The sequence below is a fragment of the Synchiropus splendidus genome, chromosome 2, assembly GCF_027744825.2.
Source record: "Synchiropus splendidus isolate RoL2022-P1 chromosome 2, RoL_Sspl_1.0, whole genome shotgun sequence".
Lineage (NCBI taxonomy): Eukaryota > Metazoa > Chordata > Actinopteri > Syngnathiformes > Callionymidae > Synchiropus > Synchiropus splendidus.
In genome coordinates, this window is record NC_071335.1 from 15,415,642 (window position 1) to 15,427,293 (window position 11,652).

Here is an 11,652-nt window from a genome sequence, read left to right on the forward strand (position 1 = left end):
AACATAAAGCTTTAAGATCTGCAACAGAGTGTGAAATTCTAACTGCTGCTGTTCAGGCAATGTAACTATAACCTTATATTTGATGATTAACCACGCATTCCAAGCTACAAGTTACACTTTCGATATTATTAAAAAATAATCATGACTCATTTTGTGTTGCGAAAAAAATAAATTGTTTATAGGAAAGAGGCGCGTCTGCTTCCCGCCTCGACCACTGGAGGAGACGGTGGTCACGTGATTGTGACGTCACATGTGACATGGCAGCCTCCTGTTTTGTAAATTGACACAAGGTCCGATTGGTAAAAGGAAGGCTTGATTTTCTTCGACCGCGGACCCGTATTGTGAGCCCAAACTGTCTGGTGAATATCTGGCGTTACCTTGGTTGCACGCGGAGTACTTTTTTGGTCGGGTGAAACCGTTTTTGGAGGGTCTTTGATCGGTTTGTCTGTGCCACATAGCGAAATCTTGAGTCTGTTTTGATGACGACGGCGGATCGTCCCGAGTCTGCAGCTCCCTTAGCTGGGCTGTAGCGAGCCAGCGCTGTTGTGGAACTGCTTTAAATGTAACAAGATCACGCCGCCAGGTTTATTCACATCTTGCTACCACACCCACTTCAGAAAGCGGTGACCAGTTATCGTTTTGGCCTGTTGTCAACAATGAATCACCAGGTCCCTAAAATTCACTCCTCAGAATCGTAACTCATTTTATATGTCACGTTACCAATTCTAAATGAGCAGATACTAGATTCAGTGTTTATTTCCCATTTTTAATTCAGTAGAAGCCAAAATTGTAAACAACAGCTGCGGTCAGCCAATCGGAGAGTTGAGTGGGGGGCAAAGCTGAGTTTCGATTGGTCGGTGCCAGTTCTACGGCTTCCGTAGTTACGATTGCCTACGATCTTTCTTACCCAGTCATCACAGTTATGAAAGTTGGTCAAAGAGCAGTTTATTTCACTCATTCAATCATTACCTTGCATCCATGGTCGAATTGCGTAGTCAGCATAGAGGGTTAAAATCCAGGTGAGATATCGCACGCAGGTAGATCCGAGTCCTGTTGTGCACACAGCGTCTGACCATGGCTTCAGGTACACTTGTTTTTATATGTTTGCCTTTGTGCTGAAAGCTGGCTGTCAAGAAAACTTGCCTTGTTATGTGTAAACTGTAGGTTTCATGACTGCATTCCTTTGCCTAGAAATGTCTCCAAAAATCACTGGAGAGCTGCTGCGGCAGCTTCGCCAAGCCATGAAGAATTGCAAATACTACTGTGAGCCGATTCAGGCCTACATTGTCCCCTCTGGAGACGCACACCAGGTGAATTCTATCGAGGTTTCTGAACTATTTCAAGTCAAAATAAGAAGTTACATTTGTTTGCTTATCGGTGGTTGTGTAATCTTGGTTTTCCCTTCATAAGTTAGCCCACATTTGCATGATCACTTCCTTTGCGCAAGGTTCCTATAAATTTTTGACAAAAAAAGCTTGTCGGTTTCTGCTGCTCTTTTGCTTTGGTGTCTTGTTTGTTCACCTCCAGTCTACCCGTCTGACCTTCATGTTTAATTGTAGCCCTCAGTCTATTGCTCTTCCTCCACCCCTCCCCATATCCAAGTCACGACATTAGGACAGCGGCAAAGGTGCCATTTACGTGTCGGACTGACTTGTTACAAACCACTTTCCACTGATTGTTAATGAACCTGATCCCTCTTTTGACTCTCTTCTTCCTCCTGTCCTCACGACTTGCAGAGCGAGTACATCGCACCGTGTGACTGCAGACGGGAATACATCTGTGGATTCAATGGGTCAGCAGGTATGTTCTTGTTTGACATATAGGCAAACTTATTGTGTCACTGAAATATAATAATGACTGTTTGAAATAGGACTAAAATGACAGGAAGCGTGGTGTCTGTTTAACACTTACCTGCAGGTTGCCAAATCCTGTTTGACATCTGTCATCCATGTGCTGACGTTGGTCATAAACACAAGATAATGATTAACTCCAGATCAGATCTGTTGCCCCCATGTTCATGATTTCATATCAGAGGTTGATGACAGCCTTTTTCTAGAGATACCATACCACACCATACCAGATTAGATTTATAAAGCACTTAAAAAGCAACACGAGATTGTCACTAAGTGATGTTCAACAGTAAAATCAGGATTAAACAAACATTAAAAACTATAAATACAAAAAATAAAAAACAAGGCAGATACACTAAAAAATACTAAAAAGATCAGCTGTGCTGTTGTATAAAAGTTAAAGAGTAAAAGTGTGTTTTAAGAAGTGTTTTAAAACATAGGAACATAGGGGGTTAAAAGCTCCACTAGGTACTGAGGGGCAAGACCATTTTAAGCTAACTATAAAATCAATTCTAAAAGTCACAGGCAGCCAGTGGAGAGAAGCTAAAATGGGGGTGATGTTCTCACTTTTGTGTGACCCTATTAAGAACCTGGCTGCAGCATTCTGTCTCCTAAAAGGAGACAGTTGCAGTAGTGGGGCACGTGATAAAAGCATGAATCACTGCTTCCAAATGCTGCCTGGATAAAAGACGACGGAGATAGAAGATGGGTTTAAAAGATGGGTTTATGTGGGTTTAACAGAGTCAGACAGAGGACCCAAGTTAAAAGACAGAGGATCACAGTCATTACTGGGTCTAAAAACTATCGTTAAAATTCAGGAAGTTTAGGGCCATCCATGCTTCAACGTCTGTCAGACAATCCAGAAGCGGATTCACAGAGAGGCAGTCATCCTTTTTCAAAGGGCGATATAGCTGACAGTCGTCCACGTATCAGTGAAAGGAAACTCTGTGTTTCTTGATGATGGCTGAAGGTAGAGTGAGAACAGCAGTGGGCCCTAGATGGAACCCTGAGGAACTCCACAGGAAACAGACGCTGTGGAGGATTCACAGTCCAACAATTTTACACTCATGGTCCTGTTGGACAAGTACGACCTAGCGATGCCCACCGAGTGGATGAGGCCTGAAATTAAGATCTTGTGATCGACTGTATCAAAAGCAGCAGTAAGGTCCAGCGGAACCAACACTCAGTGTTCTCCAGCATCCAGCATTAGCGATATGAGTAGTTAAATTGTGTTGTTCATGAACTCAAAAAATAAAATAAAATAAAAAATAGAGTTGTTGATGCTGACTTTGCACTAAGCGTGAATGGTTTTCACACAGGTACGGCTATTGTCACCGAGCAGCACGCTGCATTGTGGACCGATGGCCGGTATTTTCTCCAGGCTAGTCAGCAGATGGACAACAACTGGACTCTCATGAAAATGGGTAAAGAAGTTGATGTATATATGGGTGGCATGTTTGGCTCCCTGGCACTCTCCAGTCATCATCATATTTTCCAATGTTCTCCCAGGGTTAAAGGAGACGCCCTCTCAGGAAGACTGGCTGATCAGCGTTCTGCCGGAAAACTCCAAAGTTGGAGTCGACCCGTGGATCATTGCAGCAGGTTTGTAACAACATTGACACCTTTGTTCTGTGTCACATCTCCAGCTGAGAGTGAACTTTAAATTGTATGAGCATTATATGGAGTGAACATTTTGTTGGATCAACAATTTTTTTCATCTCTGAACCACGTGCCAGCAGTCTGCGCAGGCAAACAAACCCTGACACACCATAGAGCTCATTTAAACTAGGTAGCATTTGTGGCATAAGGTGCCATGGCATTCAGAACAAAGTAGACTCAGACTTCTGTCACTGTCATAGATGCACTACCACTCAAACGTTTGGACACACCTCCTCATTTCAAGGTTCTGCTTTATTTCCATGATTCCATTTTCATGATGAAGGTATCAAAGCTATGAATCAATACATATGGAATGATGTAGTGATCAAAAAAGCATGAAATTACTCCAGAAATTCTTCATATTTTCGATTTTTCAAGATAGCCACTCCTCGCTTTGACTACTGCTCTGCACGCATGAAACATAACCATACAATGACCGAGTTATTTTGATTATATAGTTATTATTATTTAGTCTTGATCCTCAAATTCATGCTGAACCTGAAATGTCCCCACAAAGTCATACAGTCCTCACAAGGATGGTGTTTTGTCAAGAATTAGTCCATACAAAGTAGGATAAACCTGCCTGTGCATAGAGACACACAGGTAGGTTTGTCACACCATCTTAGCAGGGTCTGCTCATCGCCATAACCCTTTCCCCAGCCTCTCACCCTTAACTTAATCATCCAAAACCAATGGTTAACCTTAACCAGGACTCTGAAACAAATTGAAACACGGTTATAGTGACCCCTTTATTTTGATATTGTCACCCTCAAAACTCTATGTGGACTGGCCATAATGTCCGCACAAAGCAAAATCTCCTCATCAGATCAGTGACTTGTCAAAGATTCATCCACACTAGAATATTAATACATGCACGCAAACACACACACGCACACACAATGAACAGATAAGGAAGTGCAACTGCGTTACTTCTCAAACATAGAATTAATTTTAACGGCATAACCGAGAAGTGAACCCAGCCTAGTGAACCATTCCAGGAAACGCCCAACAAATTACCTCCCTTGTTCAGGAACCTTCCTATGTTTAAAGAGTTGGCTGCTGTGTAAGCAAGATGAAACGTCACTGTGGCATATTCTGAATTAACCGATGAACAAAGTGATTTCTCTCAGCAGCTCTAAAGGCTTGATGTTTTCATCAGTTGAAACCAGAACGGAGCAATAAGCACGTCACGTCTGCCATTTTAGTAGTTCCTCTTGCTCTTTCAATGTAAAAGAGCATTTTGAGCAAGGTAGCCATTTTGTAAACTTTAACTTGATGTAACTTAACTAAAGTGAGTCTGATGATTAGAAAGAGCATTAAAGAGCTTCACTCTGAGCTGCTCTGACATTTTACTGTTTATTGAACTGAAAAAAATCCTTCATGAATTGCTTTATAAGTCGTTCATCTTTCAGATCAGTGGAAGAACATGTCGAATGCTCTGGCCAGCGCCGGTCACTCTCTGGTGGCGGTGCAGGACAACCTGATCGATGCGGTCTGGCCGGACCGTCCTGAGAGGCCAAGCACTCGCCTGCGGAGTTTGGGACTGGAGTACACCGGTGAGTCCAGAAGCAAGAGATTTATTATTGATAACGTTTATTTTTAGTATGGAATTGCATATTGTCATTTCAAGTTATTGTCTTCAAACTGTTTCCACTTGTGACAAGTGCTTTTTTAGTATTTTGATTGATTTTTTTTTGTCAATAAGAATGCCACCCATTAGTCTGGGTTTTTTTTTCAAATGACTTTAATGACACCTCATGTTGTGTTTCCTCGAAATCTGTTGCGTTGTTTATTAAGCGGAATGACGGCTTCAGGTCACTGCCCCACCCGCCTGATTCAGTCCGTCAACAATCCAAGAACAACAGGGTATCCAGCAAATGACAGTGACAATTAAAATGGCAGCAAGGGTTATTAAGGGCTTTATTTCCTTTTGTTCAGGACACATTCTCTTCCAGCTAAATGGGTCAAATAACTAACTCTGTCCGGTAACTGTGACGTTTAACTGTGACAGTAAAATCACTTTGTCTCATTGCTGATGTGTGAGTTTAACTCTGAGAAGAAAGGATACTAGTTGTCTGTTTGACGCTTTACTTTTTTATTATGTTGTCTTGGTCAGTGTGCTCTTGTTTTGACTAATGACTTGAGAACAGAAATGTCTTTGTAACTCCGGAAGTTGCTTTCATAAAGCAGCGCAAATGCAATTACAGCAGTATTCTCTCTTTTTAAAAATACATTTTACCCTTAATTCTCCTCATTTTAAGTTATCTGTCTGTCAAATTATGTAATAACAGACAAATCTTGTCATTTAACATTCGTTTACATGTTCAGGTTTACACGTCTAAAAAGATGATCTTGTGTTGGAAGGTTTGTCGTGGCAGGAGAAGATCACCGCGCTGCGAGGGAAGATGGCTGAGAGGAAGATCACCTGGTTTGTCGCAACAGCGTTGGACGAGGTCGCATGTAAGCCCTCTTCCTCTTTAAGATATGAAGATGACATATACAGTGTTTATGCACTATTTTTTGAGATGTGAAATACTTTTAGGTTGTTTCATTTCCTTGTAAGCTTTCATTACTTATAGGTGTTTTAAGAGGTAGTGAAGCATGACTATGAAGGCAGAACTTGTTTACAGAATCATCTTATTGTCCTGCAATGACTTTCCTGTCTCCTGTGGGCAACATTGAAATAGAGAGCGTGATGCACCCCTACAAAGGTGGGGTTCACCCAAGCCTGCTCTACGCTCACCTGAATAAATTGCTAATATCTGTTATTATTTTTCCACAAAGGCAAAGCCCCTCATGTTTCTGTAGTGAGATCAGCCTCCAAGGAGCGAGGGCAGCACGAGCTTGACTCTCCACGCCTGTTGGAGCACCTTGTTAGCTCGATGAGCTCTCGGTTCTGATTGTCGAGTCCGAGCGCTGGGGCTAATTACCAGAATTCTAATTCCGCCAACATTTGGACTGGAGGGTTGTAGTGGGCCACTTGAGTAATAATCATTTACACCCAAATCATTTGCTCTCTAGCTGCAAGCCATGTCTACTGTTTTATCTTCTATTGTAGTTTATGTTTATTTCTTTATCTTCAGGGCTCTTCAATCTCCGTGGTGCGGATATCGAGTACAACCCAGTGTTTTTTGTGTACGCTGTAGTGGGGATGAACACAATCAGGTGATGTGTATAGAAACTTTTCTGGTCTATCTATCCATCCATCCATCCATCCATCCAGCTTCTGTTCAGGGATTCCTCCATGTTTGTTGTTGTTGTTATCATCCTAGCTGCCACGTGTCTTGTGCATCAGTGGGATCAGTGGAAAAGGTTCCCTGTTGTCTGGAGAGCAAACTGTTCAATTAAATTAAATTAAAACAATTAAATGCTTTAACCTGTTTTTTTTCGTTGAATTTAAAGCTATTGGTGTCAATTATTTTTGTTACTAAAAGTATGGAAACTCATTCCAGCCAGGGGGGAAAAAAGCTTGTTTTTAGCTGCTGAGTTGTTAAAAACTTGCATTTCTTCACTTTGGTAGCTTTAGTCCCAAGCCACATGATTTCAGGTGAAATTAACTGTAATTAATTCTATATTTCGTTTGGAGGACTTTGATACCTAAAACGACATATAAATAACAGCAGTGAGCATTTACCTAAGGAGTTTCTTTGTCTCACACCGGGACGACAGCTGAGTGCAGCCTTTTTCATTGTTTCCTGGTGACATTTTTTCTCTTTTTCTCCAGTCTTTTTTTTAATTTATTTATCTTAAGAACGATGTCCAAAGTTGCTAAACATGTACATCTAAAGGGAGATATTGCAACTGTTTTTTTTCCTCCCTGACTCAGGCTTTTTGTGGACCTGAAGCGCTTGTCTGATCCTGAGCTCCGAGCGCATCTACAACTGGACTCTCCAGGCAAACCGGAACACAGCATCCAGACGTTCCCGTACGAGGCGGTCTACACGGAACTCCAGGCCATCTGTGCCGGACTCGGACCCAAGGACAAAGTGTGGATCTGCGACAAGGCCAGCTGTGCCCTCACACAAGTGATCCCCAGGGTAGACAGTCCTCCTCTGTATCTTGATGAGTTCACGAGCAAGTAATCTGACAGCGACATGTCAGATCACATCTTCTTATCTTAATCTGGGTTTGGCACAGTAAACAGCAGCAGATTAAAATGGCTTCCATGCAGGTATTAATGACAGCCCAGGTGTCTTCAGCTTCTGAAACCTGAGCTCTCAGTGTTTTGCTTGTTAGAGCTGCTTTTTTTGTCAAGCATCCGACCTGCTAGATGACTAAAGAGTCGGTTGTTTTCACTTTCGTTCTAGGCTCATCGGAGTCCAATCCCCTACACGCCCCTCTGCCTGGCCAAGGCAGTGAAAAACGCAACAGAGATTCAGGGCATGAAAGCTGCCCATGTGAGTCCGGTTTTTCCAAATCGATTGGAAACGGACGATTTTGTGATGTTGGAACTGACCTTCTGTTTGTTGTTACCAGATCAAGGATGCAGTTGCACTTTGCGAACTCTTTGCCTGGTTGGAAAAGGAGGTAAAATGTGGCTTCTAAAAGAACTACTTTCTTCGATTTTGGTTTCTTATCGAAGCTCATACTTACAACTACACATGTTTTAGATCATCAGTAACGAACAATGGCTTTTTGTAGCTCACCAGGAAACAGAACTGAGTATAAGCCTTGGCTCGGCTTCACTAACGTGATCTGCCAAATCAAGTGTTCCTTGTGTTTTAGATCCCAAAAGGAAATGTCACAGAAATATCAGCTGCTGACAAGGCTGAGGAGTTTCGAAGGTGTGTTGCTTTTAAGTGCCAGTCCAGGAATTCATGTCATGAAATGGTTCACCCTTTATGTCCTGCTTGCTGTACTTCATTTATGAGATATGACAGTAGAATTAAACCTTCATCTGAAACGTGCATGTGCTTTACAAAGTAAATGTAATAATAATAATAAGATATCATCGTGTTCTATTTTTCAAAAGAAAATCCTCCTGTTTGGGTAGAAATGGAACCAATATCTTTAAATTTGGGTTTTCCTTTATACCTGTATTCTTCAAATCCTTCAAAACTTTTAAGAATAATAATAAGATATATATTTTTTTTTCAGTCAACAGAAAAATTTTGTCGGCCTGAGTTTCCCCACCATCTCAAGCGTCGGTCCGAACGGAGCCATCATACATTACAGGTGGGCTGTTTAGTCATATGTCGCTCTTGAGAGAGAGATTGTGATGGTGTTCTTTGCTTGCTGCAGGCCGCTGCCCGAAACCAACAGAACTCTCACCGTGAACGAAGTTTATCTGATCGACTCTGGAGCTCAGTACATGTGATTAAAACAGAATTTGTCCTTTTATGTCATGATCATGGAAGCGCAGGTGCTTTATTGAAATATGATCTCTGTTCCCGGACAGCGATGGCACCACCGATGTTACGCGTACCGTGCACTTCGGGACGCCGTCTGCGTTCGAAAAGGTACTTTTCTGAGTTTGGTATGTCACAGGAATGTGCCCGGTGAACAGAAGTGTCCTTTCTATTACTTCATTTATTTTCACATGGAAAAGATGATTTTGTAACGGTGTTGTATGTTTTCAGCGTTGTTGCAGTCTTTCAACAACATAAGGAAAAAAGTACAATTAGCACTTCATTTTTTGTAATACTTGAGAGAACGTGATTAAATGTTTTCCTTTTTCTTCACAGACTCTCTAAGATTTGACTTCCATTTCATGTAAAGTTTAATGAGTAAATGCATAAAAAAAGGCAAATCCAAAATGTTTAGCTGTGAGTTTTTATCGCTCAATTTTTCCAATTCTAAGTTCAGTTTTTGAGCCTCAGAAAGTAGTCTTTGAAACAAGATCACCGTGTTTTATTTGTTCATCATTTCAACCTCGCACTCCTGCAGGAATGCTTCACCTATGTGTTGAAAGGACACATCGCCGTCAGTGCGGCTGTTTTCCCCAACGGAACCAAAGGTAAACCCTGTTATCAGACTCTTAAATATGAATTATTATTAATATTTCTTACTGATGAAAGGAGTCGGAATCAGAATCAAATTTATTGCCACGGTCAGTGCGGAGCCCACCAACTCGGAAAGTGTTTTGGAATGAAGTGCTGACAGAAATAATAAAATAAAATAAAATAAACAACAAAGGCTGTTCACGAATTCAACAGTCTGATGGCTGAGGGGAAGAAGCTGTTCCTGATCCGGATCGTGTTAAATGACTATGTGATGTTGGCGCTTGATCTTTTCTGTGCAGTTGTTGCGAAGCTACTTCGCAAACTTCTACTGGTGCTTGAGCACACCCAAGTGGTTAACTGGTAAAACGAGCACAGATATTAAAAAAAATAAACGTCTCATATTTACAATATCTTTCAGTACGTTTCTACCCTCGTACTGCAGAGTGTTGTGGCTTGGATACATCAGATGGAGTATTTTAATGTTAGTTATGAAACAAATCAATACAAACTTTTTAGCTGATAATATAACATTATTTAGCTAAGTTTTTCATTATATATATATTATATATACTTGCATTGTGTACTGTCTATACTTTGACTGATGATTAAAATCGAGCATAAAAGGGACTGAATGTAGCTTAATAATGTACAAAGCTCCTCACATTTTTCGTTATTATGCTGCTGTCAGGGAAATAACATTACTGCGAAGTATGGCTGAGACTTTAATGTGTTTGTTTTTATTTATTATTACAGGAAAAAAAACGTATTGATGCAAATGATGGTGTCTGAAGTTTGTTTCACAGGGAACATTTTTCATCACCATAACTCCAGGTGCACCACATGATGAAATGTACAGATAATGCTGCAGGTTTTGTGTACAGATTCAACTTGGTTCTACAGTTCTACAGTTATGACTAATCAGAAGCAGGTTTTCTTATAATGCAAGTGTTATTTTATGGATGTTATTTAAACAAAAAAAGGTTGTCATTCATGTAACTTTCAATAAACAATTGAGACGTGGGCACTTTCTTCAGCCATTAAAATGAAACCCAACTAGTGCCGTCTTCTGCTGCCAATAGGCTCAAACCTGTGTGTGATCAAAGTGCTTCTTTAATAAAAGCCTTGCTGAATTCTGATCCAATCTTTTTCAGGTCATCTCTTGGACTCCTTTGCCCGAGCAGCTCTGTGGGATTCAGGCCTGGACTACCTTCATGGCACAGGCCACGGTGTTGGCTGCTTCCTCAATGTCCACGAGGGGCCGTGCGGCATCAGCTACAAGACGTTCGCCGATGAACCCCTGGAAGCCGGCATGATCGTCAGTGATGGTACTAGAGATGTTGACTCAGACTTGGACTCAGACTCTCTCAGGCGCTCACTGTGGGATATTTCTTGATAGAGCCTGGGTACTATGAGGACGGCTCTTTTGGAATCCGTCTGGAGAACGTGGTGCTGGTGGTACCTGCTAAGCCCAAGGTAGTTTACGATTATGAACAATGAAATGTTTTACAGTTATGACACGAGTGTTTGTCTGTGCAGTACAACTACAGAAACCGAGGCAGTCTGACTTTTGAGCCCCTCACACTGGTTCCTATTCAAGTGAAGATGATGGACACACAACTGCTCACTCAGAAGGAGGTCAGTGCATGGCTTTTTACATTTTTTTAAAATTTTGATCAAGTCTGATCCTGGTGTTTGCTGCAGCGTAACTGGGTGAACGAGTACCACCGAACGTGTCTGGAAGTGGTCGGCGGCGAACTGGAGCGCCAGGGCAGGATGGAGGCGCTGGAGTGGCTGAAGCGGGAAACGCAGCCCATCGTCTGAGGCGGGACTGCTTGAGCGATCCCTGTCACTGAAGGAGGCGGAGGAAGTACGGATTGCAGTGCAGTGATAATCATTTGTATGTCTCTCATCGTGTTTGTGTATCATGCTTGATTTTGTAAAGCACATTGTGTCAGCGCTTTTATTAAAGTTCATGGTTAAATATGGATTTTAACTGACTCTGTTACATACAGAACGGTTTTTGGTTCTCCATATACAACCATAGTTTAAGCTTGGTATCTTTGCACCAATCAAATATTTTATTTTGACTAAATATACTTGACATTGGCTGAAATAATTTTGCACCACACTATACTTTTGAAGCTAAGTTAAATGGCTGCATTAAATTATGCATGATTCGTTGAAGAATCTTCCTCCCCTGG

At 41.5% G+C, this 11,652-nt stretch overlaps 1 protein-coding gene across 1 annotated transcript; it reads left to right on the top strand.

The window, feature by feature from the left end:
- The first annotated feature begins 231 nt into the window (after nt 1-231).
- On the top strand, nt 232-11,417 carry LOC128753800 (xaa-Pro aminopeptidase 1-like). The gene is made up of 20 exons (XM_053855900.1): nt 232-359; nt 1,192-1,310; nt 1,737-1,800; nt 3,170-3,274; nt 3,360-3,452; nt 4,922-5,065; nt 5,874-5,969; nt 6,593-6,674; nt 7,336-7,546; nt 7,817-7,906; nt 7,986-8,036; nt 8,235-8,293; nt 8,607-8,684; nt 8,751-8,822; nt 8,908-8,968; nt 9,396-9,465; nt 10,603-10,776; nt 10,848-10,924; nt 10,988-11,086; nt 11,153-11,417. Exons 2-20 carry the CDS (start codon nt 1,194-1,196, stop codon nt 11,270-11,272), a joined length of 1,863 nt encoding a protein of 620 aa, XP_053711875.1. The 5' UTR covers nt 232-359; nt 1,192-1,193; the 3' UTR covers nt 11,273-11,417.
- The last annotated feature ends 235 nt before the right edge of the window (nt 11,418-11,652 follow it).

Bases quoted from the DNA above. Each gene is read 5' to 3' on its own strand.
- LOC128753800 (XM_053855900.1), top strand. From the start codon at position 1,194: ATGTCTCCAAAAATCACTGGAGAGCTGCTGCGGCAGCTTCGCCAAGCC. The intron at 1,801-3,169 runs GTATGTTCTTGT...GTTTTCACACAG, and splicing joins TGGATTCAATGGGTCAGCAG to GTACGGCTATTGTCACCGAG. The intron at 7,547-7,816 runs GTAGACAGTCCT...CTTTCGTTCTAG, and splicing joins TCACACAAGTGATCCCCAGG to GCTCATCGGAGTCCAATCCC.